Source organism: Oncorhynchus tshawytscha, linkage group LG04 (assembly GCF_018296145.1).
Source record: "Oncorhynchus tshawytscha isolate Ot180627B linkage group LG04, Otsh_v2.0, whole genome shotgun sequence".
NCBI classification, from domain to species: Eukaryota; Metazoa; Chordata; class Actinopteri; order Salmoniformes; family Salmonidae; genus Oncorhynchus; species Oncorhynchus tshawytscha.
The window spans coordinates 59,272,136-59,289,364 of NC_056432.1; the positions used below are offsets into that span (position 1 = coordinate 59,272,136).

Below are 17,229 nucleotides of genomic sequence, written 5' to 3' on the forward strand. Positions count from 1 at the left end.
TGGTGATGCGTTGTATAGACCGCACTACCCTCTGGAGAGCGGTGCAGTTGCCGTACCAGGCGGTGATACACCCCGACAGGATACTCTCAATTGTGCATCTGTAAAAGTTTGTGAGGGTTTTAAGTGACAAGCCAAATTTCTTCAGCCTCCTGAGGTTTAAGAGGCGCTGTTGCACCTTCTTCACCACACTCTCTGTGTGGGTGGACCATTTCAGTTTGTCCGTGAAGTACACCGAGGATCTTAAAACTTTCAACCTTCTCCACTACTGTCTCGTCGATGTGGATAGAGGGGTGCTCCCTCTGCTGTTTCCTGAAGTCCACAATCATCTTTTTTGTTTTGTTGATGTTGAGTGAGAGGTTGCTTTCCTGACACCACACTGAGTGCCCTCACCTCCTCTCTAGGCTGTCTCATTGTTGTTGGTAATCAAGCTCACTATTGTTGTGTTGCCGGCAAACTTGATGATTGAGTTGGAGGCGTGCATGGCCACGTAGTCATGGGTGAACATGGAGTACAGGAGGGGGCTGAGCATGCACACTTGTGGGGCCTCAGTGTTGAGGATCAGCGGGGTGGAGATGTTGTTTCCTACCTTCACCACCTGGGGGCGGCTGTCAGAAAGTTCAGGACCCAATTACACAGGGCGGGGTTGAGACCCAGGGCCTTAAGCTTAATGATGAGCTTGGAGGGTACTACGGTGTTGAATGCTGAGCTGTAGTCAATGAACAGCATTCTTACATAGGTATTCCTCTTGTCCAGATGGGATCGGGCAGTGTACAGTGTGATGGCGATCGCATCGTCTGTGGACCTGTTGGGGCAGTATGCAAACTTATATGGGTTTAGGGTGGCAGGTAAGGTGGAGGTGATATGATCCTTGACTAGTCTCTCAAAGCACTTCATGATGACAGAAGTAAGTGCTACGGGGCGATAGTCATTTAGTTCAGTTATCGTTGCCTTCTTTGGTACAGGACCAATGGTGGCCATCTTGAAGCACGTGGAGACAGCAGACTGGGATAGGGAGCGATTGAATGTGCTCTGGGGCCTCGGCTAGGGATGTCGTCTGGGCCAGCAGCCTTGCGAGGGTTAACGCAATTAAATGCCTTACTCACGTTGGCCACGGAGAAGGAGAGGGGGGGCAGCAGTCCTTGGTAGCGGGCCGCGTCGGTGGCATTGTATTCTCCTCAAAGCGAGCAAAGAAGGTGTTTAGTTTGTCTGGAAGCAAGACGTCGGTGTGCGTGACGTGGCAGGGTAGCTTTGTATAGTTCGTAATTGCCTGTAGACCCTGCCACATACACTACCGTTCAAAGGATTGGGGTCACTTAGAAATGTCCTTGTTTTTGAAAGAAAAGCACCATTTTTTGTCCATTAAAATATCATAAAATTGATCAGAAATACAGTGTAGACATTGTTGTAAATGACTATTGCAGCTGGAAATGGCTGATTTTTAATGGAATATCTACATAGGTGTACAAAGGCCCATTACCAGCAACCATCACTCCTGTGTTCCAATGGCACGTTGTGTTACCTAATCCAAGTTGAACCTTTTAAAAGGCTATTTGATCATTAGAAAACCCTTTTGCAGTTACATTAGCACAGCTGAAAACTGTTGTTCTGATTAAAGAAGCAATAAAACTGTCCTTCTTTAGACTAGTTGAGTATCTGGAGCATCAGCATTTGTAGGTTCGATTACAGGCTCAAAATTGCTAGAAACAAAGACCTTTCTTCTGAAACTCGTCAGTCTATTCTTGTTTTGAGAAATGAAGGCTATTCCATGCGAGAAATTGCCAAGAAACTGAAGATTTGGTACAATGCTGTGTACTACTCATTTCACAGAACAGCGCAAACTGGCTCTAACCATAATAGAAAGAGGAGTGGGAGGCCCCGGTGCACAACTGAGCAAGAGTACAAGTACATTCGTGTCTAGTTTGAGAAACAGACGCCTCACAAGTCCTCAACTGGCAGCTTCATTAAATAGTACCCGCAAAACACCAGTCTCCAGGCAACTCCGGGATGCTGGCTGGTTTATAAAAGCAATAAGGCATCTCGGGAGTTAGTGGTGTATGGCCAATATACCACATCTAAGGGCTGTATCCAGGCACTCTACGTTGCGTTGTGCAAAAGCACAACCCTTAGCCATGATATATTGGCCATATGCCACACCCCCTCTGGCCTTATTGCTTAAGCTTATAGCTGAGAGGAAAAAACTATAAATTCTAAACCCCCAAAGATCCTGTATTTAGTTAAGTGATAATGCTCAAAAGCTGGTGTTTGTTGGATATATTGGCACGAGTGTTGTTCGCCGTAGGCCAGCAAACCATACCAATATATCCAACAAACACCGGCTTCGAGGGCATTATCACTTTTATCCAACGGGTTACTAACATATTCAAATAATGATCGACATATTTTCATTTAAAAAAGTTATTGATTAATTTATCTGTACTATTTCATCCTTCTACAAGATATAGTCCTGACACAAATCTAGGGTTGCTAGAGACGCGACCCAGTCGTTCGTTTTTTTTTGTTCTGTATCTATGGACGCGACCCAGTCGTTCGTTCTTTTTGTTCTGTATCTATAGATGCGACCCAGTCGTTCGTTCTAAATGTTCCATTGCCATACTGACTGGCAACGTTCTTATCCCTTGCTTGCTAGCTAGCCAACTACGGCTAATTTACAGTCAAAAAGTGCAGCCAGAATAACAGCAAAGTAGCTGCATTTGTTTAAGCTGTTTTCTAGAGACATTTATTTGGATACATCCATAGCAATGAGCTAATGAGGCACGATTTAGCCTGGCATAGAAAATCTGCTCTCTCGATTGGACACGGTTGTTCAGAGGAGTTAGCCAACAACACAGCCAACAACACAGCTAACACAATAACTTCAAACTGAAACTGGAAAGACTGCAAACTTGATGCACTTCGTCTTGATTTACCTTTTTTCAATTTACATTTCTTTGTATATATATCCATAAAAATGATGTCAGCTGATTCATGATTTCGATTGGCTCTCTCTCTCTCTCGTCCCGACTCCCGACCCCTACACGTTCATTACTGTGGAACAGTTGGAGATCAAATTTGAAAATTGAAATAATGTTGGAAATGTTGGAGAGACAGACAGTAAGGTTTATACAAATATCCACTGTTGAAAACTAAAAGTTAGTCTAAAAGAAATTTGATAGAATGTCTAGATTATTTTTATAGTGGAGATCAAGTTGATAACTTCCCTGCCTGGGCTGGATGAGACAGTGGATTGCGCAATCAGATGGAACAGAGTAAATAGGCATTTTAACGTTGTAGATTTAGCCGGTGGTAACTTGTGGAATAGACACCAGCTGGAATGCGCTTTTAACCAATCAGCATTAGACCCACCCATTGTATAATGAAGTGTATCAGAGTTGCAGCCCAGTCCTCATAGGTTTGGAGGTAAAATATAGATAGAAGTTAGTGGTTAAGATTTTGCCATGTAATATACGGAAGCTGTCTGAAAGCAACTACAACACAGACACTGTGGTATGTATGAGGATGTGAACCATGCTCTGAGATCCTGTTCCATTGTTTCATCCTTTCATTTTTTTGTTACCACAATTCATTTGGAATCGTATTGCACATGTTTTGTCTGGCTCTTCTGTTATATTGCACAACTTCCAAACATTGCACCATTTGATCAACGTCAATATCAAGGCTGCGGTGAGAGATCTCGGCGTTCCCACATACAACCACACCTACCCACCCACGCCTGAAACTATTAAAACAAGCAGGAGTTACCAAATGAAGGGAAGGACTGGCGTGTTGTCATACCTCGTAGTGTGTGCTTGTTGGGCCACAGGAACCATGGCAGTAGCAGCAGGTAGAGCAGGTAGACCAGAGACAGGGCATTGTAGCGAAACAGGCAGGCTGGGGACACACAGAGGTCAGAGGTCAGAGGACAGGCACGACACAGACAAACATCACAGTCAATGACTGATACACAGCAATATTTCTGAGTGGTTGAATGGTCTAGGTACAAATCTGGGAATTGAGGTCACATTGATGTGTGGACTTCTGAATAAATCAGAGAGGAGACAGGAAGAAAGGGTGAGGGCTGAGACTAGGGTTGATTTAATGAACGCCTCTGCCTTTCATCAACAGGTCTCACTGACACACTCTGACACTTGTGATTGTTTGTAACCGCATGCCTCACATCCACATCCACACCTCCCTTTACTGGAAAACATCTAATGAGTCGACATACAGGCAGGGCTTTCTCAGGTCCCTGTGAAAGCAGCAGCGCTGGACTGTGTTAACAGTAACACAGAGCTAGATGGCAGCCAACCGTGGCCTGCTCTGCTCTGCACTAAACATTCCTTTAATAATAATGATTATAATAATAATAATAATAATAATAATGATGATTATTCTACTGATAATACACCAGACCCTGTGATTGTCCAGGCATAAAGCTGGTTACTCAGCCTGTGTTCAGTGAAGTAGCTAGCTGCTGGTCATTTGAGCGGCTGCCAGGGGACACAAGGGCTTTCCAGACTGCCTGCTGGGGCCCTGGGAGGGCTGCCTTCACACCCCCTCTCCTCTTCTCTCTCTCCTCTCCCCGGCAGAGCTCTGAGACTGGAAGGGTGAGCTAGCCCAGCGCTCTGATCCCCTGTGCTGTGCTCAGCCCCTTGTGCTCTGGATCCTAACCAGGCCTGTTAGAGTCCTGCCACAACCGTCCGTCTCACAGCATTTCATCCTCACAACCAACTCTTATCTGGCCCTCTGGGTTTCCCCCTCAGTAACCTAAAGTAGCAAGCGTAAAAGGAACGCCTAAGCAGGGTCTGAAGAACTCCGAAGCATTACGGTTTCTACCAACCCCAATGAGGGTGGCCCCACAGAGACCCAGCAGGGGGAAACAGCACTGCCCAGTGTCCACAGCTGACGGCTGAGAGCCCATCCCACACATCACAACATATCCACCATAATAATGCCTTGCAGTCAGTCACTGTACCCAGTACAGTACTGTGTCCCAGCCCCGCAGGCGCTCCGCCCTGGCCTACAGTCTGCTATAGATCTATAATTAACACAACCAGAATGGGAGAACAAAGACAGGCTTTGTCCTATAAGTGAGAGTCAATGAGCTAGCTAGCGTGTGGCACACAGCGCTGTTTGTACTAAGGATTTCACTGGCCCACTTGAGGGAGCCTTCCTATTAACTCTGGCTTAATTGTTAGCGAAATGGAGTCCCCCACTGGTACAACTTAAACAGCTCTCACTCTCTCCTTCTGTCATGTGGATCATATAGGAACAATATCTATTTTTATATAGCACACGTGCATAATGCCAAGTGTCATGTGCAGTGTAATGTCTTTAGCAAACTCAGTGGCAGAGAACCTGCCAATGATCGTGAGGATGGACCAGTTAGGCTGACAACATTGGCTGAAGGGCAAGTCACTGCGAGTTACTGTTTTGACTTAATGTACATATCCCCATGGTTACCTCACCCTCACATGATTTAACATGACATGAGCGAATGCTGGGTTTCCCAAACTCGGACCTGGGGCCCCCCCCACCCTGCTCACACGTTTTGTTTTTTGCCGTAGCACTACACAGCTGAATAAAATAATCAAAGCTTGATGATTAATTGGTTATTTGAATCAGCTGTGTAGAGCTAGGGCAATAAACAAAACGTGCACCTGGGGGCTGAGAAAAGTGACAGTCGACTCTGGTTTACTGGGTCGCTAGTCTCTGCCCGGGCCAAGGGTGAGAGGTCCACCTCAGAATGTGTGTGGTTCAAGTTCATCTTTTCAACACTGAGGAACCACGACCACAGACTGTTGCAGGGCTGCTGGGAGGTTCTATGGCCAAAGACCAACAGCCCTGGGTCTGTCTTTAATCAGCTGGTTCTGGATCAGATGCTGAGATCATCAGCTTCTCATCCCACAATCAACAGGCTTCGACAGAGAGCAGAGAGGGGGGGATGCCCCTAGTCTGCTCTTAGTTTATTGTAAATATGTGCTGCTAAAATGTAGTAAGAGCTTTTTCCTTTCTATTAATCCCTCTCCCAGTCATTGAATCTCAAGTATCCTCGCTCAAATGTGCACACACCCCCACGCACTAAACCAGCCGGTGACACAGTGCAGAAAAATGGGTCGCAACTCAACTGAAGCAAGGAAAAGTTAAACAGTCTGAGGAGTTCCTCCTGCGTTTCCTTCTTCCTTTCTTTCCATCTCCCTTCATCCATCTCCCGGACTGGCTGGCTGTCTGTGTACCTCCTCTGTAGCATATCCCCAGTGTTTCCATTCCCCTGCCTGCCTGGTAGCCTGACTGACTGCCTGAGCAGCTACACTACACTACCTATTGCACCCAGCTAGGAAAGTAGCGGTCAGCAAATCAGGATTACTTTATACAGTACGAACAGTGTCCACCTTTCAATTACTGAAGAATCTCCTTATTAACAGTCAATGGGAGATGAGCGGTTCGGATGAGTAGCAGTAGTAGTATTATAAGTTCTCAAACAAACACACGCTTTCACACACACCAAACATCTACCAATCAGGTGTGGCATGAGCGTGACAGACAGAGTACTGAGATCCTGTGGTGCAGAAACAGAGAGAAATGCCATGGGATCAAGGGAGCAATTAGCCATCGATAGAGAGAGAGAGAGAGAGAGAGAGAGAGAGGAGGAACCCACTCCTCAAAAAGCAGCACTACCTCACTCTGTTGTTCCTACAGGGTCAAAGCCCTAACATCCCAGCAGAGACTCCCACCACCAACGGCTCTAAATAGCAGAGCCCATAGACTCTCAAACTCTGCATCGGATAGATTCAGGAAATTATGGTAATTGAGCTTGGAAAACCAAACAGCATGCCGCAGAGTTGGGGTCGTGACGCACCTCTGAGGAACACACTCATAGTGTGTGTGTCCCAGCTTGGTCTGTGCCCTGTGCAGAGTCAAACACGGTGAAAAGCTAGTCTCTATTGCCCAGGGCCTTATTATGTATGTTCTATGGTAAAACACATTTGGACTCCACTTACTGTACTCCTTTAGAGGTACCATTTATACTCCGCAGACATCACACTGAATTAAGTCTCAAGCTCTTCAGAGTTGCATAGCTATTTCTGGGAATAGTTTTCAAATGGAAAGCTGTGTGTCTCTGCAGCACATCTCACCCTCAACATATATTTCAATAGAACTCCTCTTTATTAGAGAAAATATTAAGAGTGGTTGTTTCTTGAGGGCCTTGATCACTGCCTAATCCATTACCATACCAAACCATGGACCAACTACTGACAGAATGATGCATTGCAAACTGCAAACAGACTTGTTACACGTTACTCTCTGAAATATCTTCCCATTACATAGTTGTAGACTCAACAGCAGTCTAATCCTCAATGTCAATAGACAGTCACACTTCTTATATACAACCCCCAGTCCATCGCCACCCAGTCCAACTCCTGGCCAGACAGGCTCTATGTTTCCCATCTGGCATGCCGTTGTTTTATGGCTCCTGTGTTGACTGAGGGAGGAGATGTGACTCCTTATCTCCACTGACTTACAGTCAGGGACTCTCCTGTGTTGACTGAGGGAGGAGATGTGGACTCCTTATCTCCACTGACTTACAGTCAGGGACTCTCCTGTATTGACTGAGGGAGGAGATGTGACTCCTTATCTCCACTGACTTACAGTCAGGGACTCTCCTGTGTTGACTGAGGGAGGAGATGTGACTCCTTATCTCCACTGACTTACAGTCAGGGACTCTCCTGTGTTGACTGAGGGAGGAGATGTGACTCCTTATCTCCACTGACTTACAGTCAGGGACTCTCCTGTGTTGACTGAGGGAGGAGATGTGGACTCCTTATCTCCACTGACTTACAGTCAGGGACTCTCCTGTGTTGACTGAGGGAGGAGATGTGACTCCTTATCTCCACTGACTTACAGTCAGGGACTCTCCTGTGTTGACTGAGGGAGGAGATGTGACTCCTTATCTCCACTGACTTACAGTCAGGGACTCTCCTGTATTGACTGAGGGAGGAGATGTGACTCCTTATCTCCACTGACTTACAGTCAGGGACTCTCCTGTGTTGACTGAGGGAGGAGATGTGGACTCCTTATCTCCACTGACTTACAGTCAGGGACTCTCCTGTGTTGACTGAGGGAGGAGATGTGACTCCTTATCTCCACTGACTTACAGTCAGGGACTCTCCTGTGTTGACTGAGGGAGGAGATGTGACTCCTTATCTCCACTGACTTACAGTCAGGGACTCTCCTGTGTTGACTGAGGGAGGAGATGTGGACTCCTTATCTCCACTGACTTACAGTCAGGGACTCTCCTGTGTTGACTGAGGGAGGAGATGTGACTCCTTATCTCCACTGACTTACAGTCAGGGACTCTCCTGTGTTGACTGAGGGAGGAGATGTGGACTCCTTATCTCCACTGACTTACAGTCAGGGACTCTCCTGTATTGAAATGTTCTTGCCAATCTTTCCAGGGCTTTGGCAGTTTTTCCTAAACTTGAGGTTGTTTACTGTACGGCAAATAGAAAGGTCTCCACAGAGTAATCCTGCTAAGCTGACTGAACATAAACCTGCATTGGAAGAACACTGAAGAGGGAGCTGACCTTTTACACTCAGGAGGTTTTCATTTTCTGGGGGACACTCAAAATGTCATCATCTCCATTAGGCAAAGCCTATTGGGAGAATCCAAGCTGCTGATCTGATCGCCGTTTTGCTACCGTAAGATTATGTTTAGAAAAAAACAAATTGGTATCGTTTCTAAAAAAATAAAAACAATTGGCTTGAGTAGATAGTGGTGGTTGAATTGTTTTAACTGTATGGGCCTGTCTGTAAAGCAGTTTATCCCACATCAGCTTTAGATCAGCAGTGAATCATCTCAGATCACCGTTTTCAGTGTCTGCTGCCAGAGCCAAATCTGATTAAAATACGTTTCCAATGTGCGGAATTGCCACAGGTCATGAGCAACAGTCACAGTGGATCTGTCTAATATCAGAGCTAACGGATCGCAATACCTTCCACCCTCCAAGCATTTACAGTGTTTTCACTGTAGTGGTGCATCTGAGAACACGTGGCAAGACAGTGACTGTGACAAACAGTGTCCCAGAGAAACCAACCCAGTCAGTTAAAGGCTCCTCTCGCTCAGACAAAGCAGTGCGTTGACAAATACTAAGAGGCAGTGGTGCCAATATGATCCCTGCACTCCGCTGCAGCTTTCCATCCCCGGTAGTGTGGCCAAATGCCTGTTAATCAGATGGGCAGACACCCAGTTTTCAGGGACCTCCCCCTGGTCCTGACAGCGGCTCCTCAATCACATCTTAGCTTCTCCCTGGAGCTAGCTGAGTCATAGCAGAGGCACGCAACATGACCCTGTCACCAAATATAACACGAGAGAAAGAAAATCAAATACCTAAGGCATGTCCTGCGACAAGGCAGGCACACCACAAAACACTGTCAACAGAAAGTGCCACGTGACTGCAGCTCACATGTGCATACAGAATAGAGCTACCCCACCGCAGAAACACTACACAATACACACAACCCAGACGGTTCATTGCAGCCATATCAAAGGTGATTGAAAATGACACATAACCTTTAGCAGCAGAAAACGGAGGGAGGAAGTTGAGAAAGCGAGGGAAAACATAAGAGGCGAGGCCAACTGCGATCACTTGGTTGGGTCTGAGAGCATGTGCGCCTGCTTGCCTGCCCAGCTACAGGACTCCAGGGGCCCACAGCTGGCCCTCACAGTGACCCCAGTCTACAGGTATGTGAGCACAGCCCAGTCCGGCACGGGTCACAGAGACAGGAAGAGAGATGGCTGGAGAGGGAAAGAGGGGGAGGGGAGGAGAGAGGGAAAAAAGAGAGATGGAAAGGAAGAGCAAGGGGAAAGGGAGGATATAAAGAGAGGGAGAGGTGGGGGAGTGAGAGAGAGATGATATGGGAGAGGAGTGGGTGAGTAAGCGGCTTGGATGAGCCAAGTGGGTAAAGGGTAGTGAGAGGAGGGACAGATACTGGAACATGGAAACATCTTCGGAATGAACAGCAGGGTGCTGATGTCAAGCAAAACATCTGGGAAACTCTAAACTGGCAACTTTGTAACCGTCCTTGTCAACAGTGGCTATGAGTAATCCTGCACTATAATTGGCGCTGTAACTGGACTAACTATGACGCTAAAAAAAAGACAACACTAGATCTACATGATAAAGTTTGTTAAACACAGAATGGTCCTGAATGCAATCTTATGTTTCTTTCAAATTCATCATGATGGCCTGGTTCTTACTGGGCATAATTGCAGTCATTCAAATTTTAGCTCCACAACACAAGGTCAGATCTTCAATATCATGGATAGCTGAATGACATGTAGATCCCTCACAGAAGTTGAGTGGATTATGTACGTCTCTCTCATACAGCGGTGTGGGTTCAACGGGTCTCTATAGAGCCCTGTGATTCCTCCTGACTCTTTGGCTCTGGTTAGAATGAGTCACACAGAGGTCTTCCATTGCAACGGTCCCAGATCTGCCGTCTTCAACATGTCTTGTGTTTTCACTGCTATACAGCTGAAAGGACCCTCTTATTCAACTCACCAGTGGAAAGTACCCTAACTAGGCTCACTACAGTCTATCACCTGGGCATTCATTCTATTATTCTACTGGAGACTGCGTAGCAGAATAGAGGGGTTTAAGGGGAAATGTAGGGAGCAGTTTTCCATAGACGCCCCCAGTGTTCCATGATGTCAGCTGAGCTCAGGGAGAGAAACAATGGCTCATGGAAGCCATTAAGTAATCAACTGTGTGTTTAAAAAGGACCCGATCTCCTTGTGGACAGTGGGGAGATCAACTAATGAGGAGGACTTTATGTGATAATTCAAATAAAAATGGCCAGTCTGGATGTGACAGGGCTTTGACAGTTTCACATGCTCCACTGCAACTCTCCGGTACCTTGGGGAAAAAGCAACGTCCACAGATTTGGATCCACGGCTTAAAACCATATGACAGCAGCCCAAGATTACCTTCTGATTGCGCTATGGCCTACCTATCCAATCCATTCATATCTACTAGGGTGAATGGGTTGTTCCCGGACTAAGGCCGGCCCAGGGAGCCTGACTGATCCCAGCTCCTCTGTTCTGATGGAGAGGAGATGGTGCGGAGCCAGAGTCAGGGCAGCTCTCCCAGCCAGACACAGAGCTGGGTTATAGGGGTGAGTGGAGAGAGACAACCCCTCCCTGGAGCACAGGCCGTGAATGGCTTCCAGGATGATGAATCCCAATGCCAGCTGCTAAAGCCTATAGATCTGGCAGGCCCTGCATGAGGCCTAAAGCCAGGTACAATCCCCCTTCCTCTGTCTTTCCCACAGACACACTGCACACGCTGTATGCTCAAATACTGAGCTCCCCACAGTTCTGAAAGAAGTTAAACAAAAATCGTCCTGTGTGCCTGCGAGGAATTGGAAAATAAAAAGCGAGGAGAACTGACAATCTGAAAGCAACCAGCCCTCCTGTCTGTGTCAAATCAAATCAAATTTTATTTGTCACATACACATGGTTAGCAGATGTTAATGCGAGTGTAGCGAAATGCTTGTGCTTCTAGTTCCGACAATGCAGTAATAATCAACAAGTAATCTAACTAACAATTCCAAAACTACTGTCTTATACAAAGTGTAAGGGGATAAAGAATATGTACATAAGGATATATGAATGAGTGATGTTACAGAGCAGCATAGGCAAGATACAGTAGATGGTATCGAGTACAGTATATACATATGAGATGAGTATGTAAACAAAGTGCATAGTTAAAGTGGCTAGTGATACATGTATTACATGAGGATACAGTCGATGATATAGAGTACTGTCACGCCCTGGTCAAAGTATTTTGTGTTTATCTTTATGTATTTGGTCAGGCCAGGGTGTGGCATGGGGTTTTTGTAATTGTGGTGTGTTTGTCTTGGGGTTTTGGTGGTGGTATTGGGATTGTAGCTTAGTGGGTTGTCTAGCAAGGTCTATGGCTGTCTGGAGTGGTTCTCAATCAGAGGCAGGTGCTTATCGTTGTCTCTGATTGGGAACCATATTTAGGCAGCCATATTCTTTGAGTTTGTCGTGGGTGATTGTCCTTAGTGTCCTATGTGTACTCTCTGTTAGTTTGCACCAGATAGGCTGTTTCGGTTTCGTTTATTGTTTTGTGTAGTGTTCGTGTTTTCTTTGTTGTATTAAACATGGATCGCAATCGACACGCTGCAGTTTGGTCCGACTCTCCTTCATCACCACTAGAAAACCGTTACAGAATCACCCACCACCAACGGACCAAGCGGCGTGTCAACAGGCAGGAGCAGCCGAAAAGGAGATTCTCAACAAGGATTTCTGGTCATGGGAGGAGATCTTTGACGGGAGAGGACCCTGGGCTAAACCAGGGGAGTGTAGCCGCCCAAAGGAGCAACAGGAGAAGAGGCAACAGAGGCAGCAGCAGCAGGAGCAGCAGCAGCTACAGTGGGAGAGGTTGCACCACCTGGAGATATGGACATGGGAGGAGGAATTGGACGGTAAAGGACCCTGGAATGAGCCTGGAGATTATTGTCGCCCCAAAGCCGAGCTGGAGGCAGCAAAAGCAGAGAGGCGGCATTATGAGGAGCTAGCACGGCAGAGCGGATGGAAGCCCGAGAGTCAGCCCCAAAAATGTCTTGGGGGGGTTCTCACAGGGAGTATGGCTATGCCAGGTAGGAGACCTGCGAAAACTCCCTGTGCTTACCGGGGGCCTGGAGAGACCGGGCAGGCACCGTGTTATGCTGTGGAGCGCACGGTGTCTCCAGTGCGGGTGCACAGCCCGGTTCGGTATATTCCAGCTCCTCGTATCGGCCGGGCTAGAGTGGGCATCGAGCCAGGTAAGGTTGGGCAGGCTCGGTGCTCAAGAGCTCCAGTGCGCCTGCACGGTCCGGTCTATCCAGTACCACCTCCACACCCCAGCCCTCCGGTAGCAGCTCCCCGCACCAGGCTTCCTGTGCGTGTCCTCGATCCAGTACCACCAGTTCCAGCACCACGCACCAGGCCTTCAGTGTGCCTCGCCTGTTCAGCGCAGCCAGCGCTTTTCTCCTCTCCTGCGCTGCTGGAGTCTCCCGCCTGTTTAGCGCAGCCAGAGCCTTTCTCCTCTCCTGCGCTGCCGGAGTCTCCCGCCTATCTAGCGCTGTTAGAGCTTTCCTCATCTCCAGCGCTGCCGGAGTCTCCCGCCTGTTTAGCGCAGCCAGAGCCTTCCTCCGACACAGCGCTGCAGGAGTCTCCCGCCTGTTCAGCGCAGCCAGAGCTGCCAGTCTGCATGAAGCAGCCAGAGCTGTCAGTCTGCATGGAGCAGTCAGAGCTGTCAGTCTGCATGGAGCAGCCAGAGCTGTCAGTCTACATGAAGCAGCCCGAGCTGTCAGTCTGCATGAAGCAGCCAGTCCGCATGGAGCAGCCAGAGCTGTCAGTCCGCATGGAGCAGCCAGAGCTGTCAGTCTACATGAAGCAGCCCGAGCTGCCAGTCTGCATGAAGCAGCCAGTCTACATGGAGCAGCCAGAGCTGCCAGTCTGCATGAAGCAGCCAGAGCTGTCAGTCTGCATGGAGCAGTCAGAGATGTCAGTCTGCATGGAGCAGCCAGAGCTGTCAGTCTACATGAAGCAGCCCGAGCTGCCAGTCTGCATGAAGCAGCCAGTCTACATGGAGCAGCCAGAGCTGTCAGTCTGCATGGAGCAGCCAGCGCTGTCAGTCTGCCCAGCAGCCCAGTCTGCCCAGCATCTGCATGAAGCAGCCAGTCTACATGGAGCAGCCAGAGCTGCCAGTCTGCCCAGCCAGCCGTCAGTCTGCCCAGCATCAGCCAGTCTGCCCAGCATCGCCAGTCTGCCCAGCGCCGCCAGTCTGCCCAGCGCCGCCAGTCTGCCCAGCGCCGCCAGTCTGCCCAGCGCCGCCAGTCTGCCCAGCGCCGCCAGATCTGCCAGTCAGCCAGACTCTTCCAGATCTGCCAGTCAGCCAGACTCTTCCAGATCTGCCAGTCAGCCAGACTCTTCCAGATCTGCCAGTCAACCAGACTCTTCCAGATCTGCCAGTCAACCAGACTCTTCCAGATCTGCCAGTCAACCAGACTCTTCCAGATCTGCCAGTCAACCAGACTCTTCCAGATCTGCCAGTCAGCCAGGATCTGCCAGTCAGCCAGGATCTGCCAGTCAGCCAGGATCTGCTGAAACCACCAGCCAGCCAGGAGCTGGTAGATCTATCTACCTGCCTGAGCTTCCTCTCACTCCTGAGCTTCCTCTCACTCCTGAGCTGAGCTTCCTCTCACTCCTGAGCTGAGCTTCCTCTCACTCCTGAGCTTTCTCACTCCTGAGCTTTCCTCACTCCTGAGCTTTCTCTCACTCCCGAGCTTCCCCTCAGTCCCGAGCTGCCTCGGTCCCGAGCTGTCCTTCAGTCCCGATCTGCTCCTCAGTCCAGTGGGGTTCTGGGTGAGGACTACTAGGCCATGGATGGCGGCGAGGGTGGACTATCCAGGGACGAAGGGAGAGGGGACTAAGACATTAAAGGAGTGGGGTCCACGTCCCGCGCCGGAGCCGCCACCATGGACAGACGCCCACCCGGACCCTCCCTATTGTTTTGAGGTGCGTTCGGGAGTCCGCACCTTAGGGGGTTCTGTCACGCCCTGGTCAAAGTATTTTGTGTTTATCTTTATGTATTTGGTCAGGCCAGGGTGTGGCATGGGGTTTTTGTAATTGTGGTGTGTTTGTCTTGGGGTTTTGGTGGTGGTATTGGGATTGTAGCTTAGTGGGTTGTCTAGCAAGGTCTATGGCTGTCTGGAGTGGTTCTCAATCAGAGGCAGGTGCTTATCGTTGTCTCTGATTGGGAACCATATTTAGGCAGCCATATTCTTTGAGTTTGTCGTGGGTGATTGTCCTTAGTGTCCTATGTGTACTCTCTGTTAGTTTGCACCAGATAGGCTGTTTCGGTTTCGTTTATTGTTTTGTGTAGTGTTCGTGTTTTCTTTGTTGTATTAAACATGGATCGCAATTGACACGCTGCAGTTTGGTCCGACTCTCCTTCATCACCACTAGAAAACCGTTACAAGTACAGTATATACGTATGCATATGAGATGAATAATGTAGGGTAAGTAACATTATATAAGGTAGCATTGTTTAAAGTGGCTAGTGATATATTTACATCATTTCCCATCAATTCCCATTATTAAAGTGGCTGGAGTTGAGTCAGTGTCAGTGTGTTGGCAGCAGCCACTCAATGTTAGTGGTGGCTGTTTAACAGTCTGATGGCCTTGAGATAGAAGCTGTTTTTCAGTCTCTCGGTCCCAGCTTTGATGCACCTGTACTGACCTCGCCTTCTGGATGATAGCGGGGTGAACAGGCAGTGGCTCGGGTGGTTGATGTCCTTGATGATCTTTATGGCCTTCCTGTAACATCGGGTGGTGTAGGTGTCCTGGAGGGCAGGTAGTTTGCCCCGGTGATGCGTTGTGCAGACCTCACTACCCTCTGGAGAGCCTTACGGTTGAGGGCGGAGCAGTTGCCGTACCAGGCGGTGATACAGCCCGCCAGGATGCTCTCGATTGTGCATCTGTAGAAGTTTGTGAGTGCTTTTGGTGACAAGCCGAATTTCTTCAGCCTCCTGAGGTTGAAGAGGCGCTGCTGTGCCTTCTTCACGATGCTGTCTGTGTGAGTGGACCAATTCAGTTTGTCTGTGATGTGTATGCCGAGGAACTTAAAACTTGCTACCCTCTCCACTACTGTCTGTTCCTGGAGAACTAGCGGCCACTCTGACCTCCATTCTCGCTCATATTCATGTTTCCAAACAGACAAATTCCTTTCGACAGACAAGAGTTAACTTACATCACTCTCAAACTTTCCCGTTTCTGCATGCTAAAACCATGCTATTACTGCTAACATTTCAGAGAGAGAGAGAGTAAGTCAAGAATCGTAACATACCCTTAAGGGTAGCAATTTAAAAAGGATACAAGCCATTCACGTGTGATCCGCAGGACAATAGTAGGGCCTAAACAGAGACAACCAGACAAAACTAAACAAATCAGAACAAAGGAGGGGAACTTTGTCAACTAGAATCGCTCTCTGAAAGACACCTTGCCGCAGGAATGAAAGCTTCACAAGGCCCATTGAGTATGTGTGGTGTGTGAATAAGAAATGGCCTCCTGGGTAAAATATGGAGGCTATTCACTCACTGAAACCTGAGAACATTTCTCAACAAATATGAGTCAAATCCTAACAAATTAGCTGGCATGGCAAGAAGTGCATGCTGCCAAGTCAATCTCTATTCATTGTTCATGCACATTGCAGCTCTATGAAACAATGCTCATTCTTCAATCCTCTAAACAATCACTTCCCCTTTGGTTTCCCTTCCCTCCGTGATGGGTGAAACTGTTCTACTTCTGTGCCAGCAGACTGGTCTCATAGACTAGACGTAGCATAGTAAATGTAAATCCGAGACACTCAAATTAGTACGATATGTTACATGTGGTATGGTTTCATAAGACAGGTTATTTCAAACAAAAACTAAAGTAGGGTAGTTGGGCGGGGTGGATGGGTGAACGCAAACGTCTAGCAACCCAAAGGTTGTGTGTTCGAATCTCATCAAGGACAACTTTCACTACTTATTACTTTTTATCTACTTTGCAAATAAATACTTACCTAACCCTTCCCCTTTTAGCTAACACTTCCCCTAACCTTAACCCTTTTAGCTAACCTTTCCCTAACGCTAACCCTTTAACCTAACTCCTAACTTTAACCCAAACTCCTAGCGCTAGCTAACATTAGCCACCTAGCTAACGTTAGCAACAACAAATTGGAATACATAACATACCATAAGTTTTGCAAATTCGGAACATATCGTACAAATTGCTTTTCACAATTTATCGTATGAATTGTAATCCATAACATATCATACTAAATGGAGTGTCTAACATTTACATACAGAATAATACAAAATGCTCTGAGACCACTTGGGTGCCAGGGGAGGAAACAGAGAAGTTTTGCCCTTAAAATAGAAAATAAGCATCTAATACATGCCCCTTTCAAACACTATGAATATTTCCATTAGTATGAATGCAGTATCTTGTGACAAATAGCCAGGTCTGCCCTTTGTAAGACTGAATGGCCATGCGGTGCTCAAGGGGGGTATTACTATTTCTGAATACATAACCACCCATCTAAATCACCCTGTTCTAAAGGATAAAAATGAACACCACTCTCCACCTATCTGTAGGAGACGTCTCCACCCGACGGACAC

General features: G+C 47.7%; 1 protein-coding gene across 1 annotated transcript in view; it reads right to left on the reverse strand.

Annotated features, from left to right (window-relative positions):
• The window catches only part of LOC112249106 (piezo-type mechanosensitive ion channel component 1), an 80,903-nt gene that overhangs the window by 48,062 nt on the left and 15,612 nt on the right, over nucleotides 1-17,229 (reverse strand). The window contains exon 2 of the mRNA XM_024418759.2: nucleotides 3,793-3,888. Within this exon, the coding sequence (XP_024274527.2) occupies nucleotides 3,793-3,888 (96 nt within the window). The remainder of the gene's footprint in view (nucleotides 1-3,792; nucleotides 3,889-17,229) is intronic.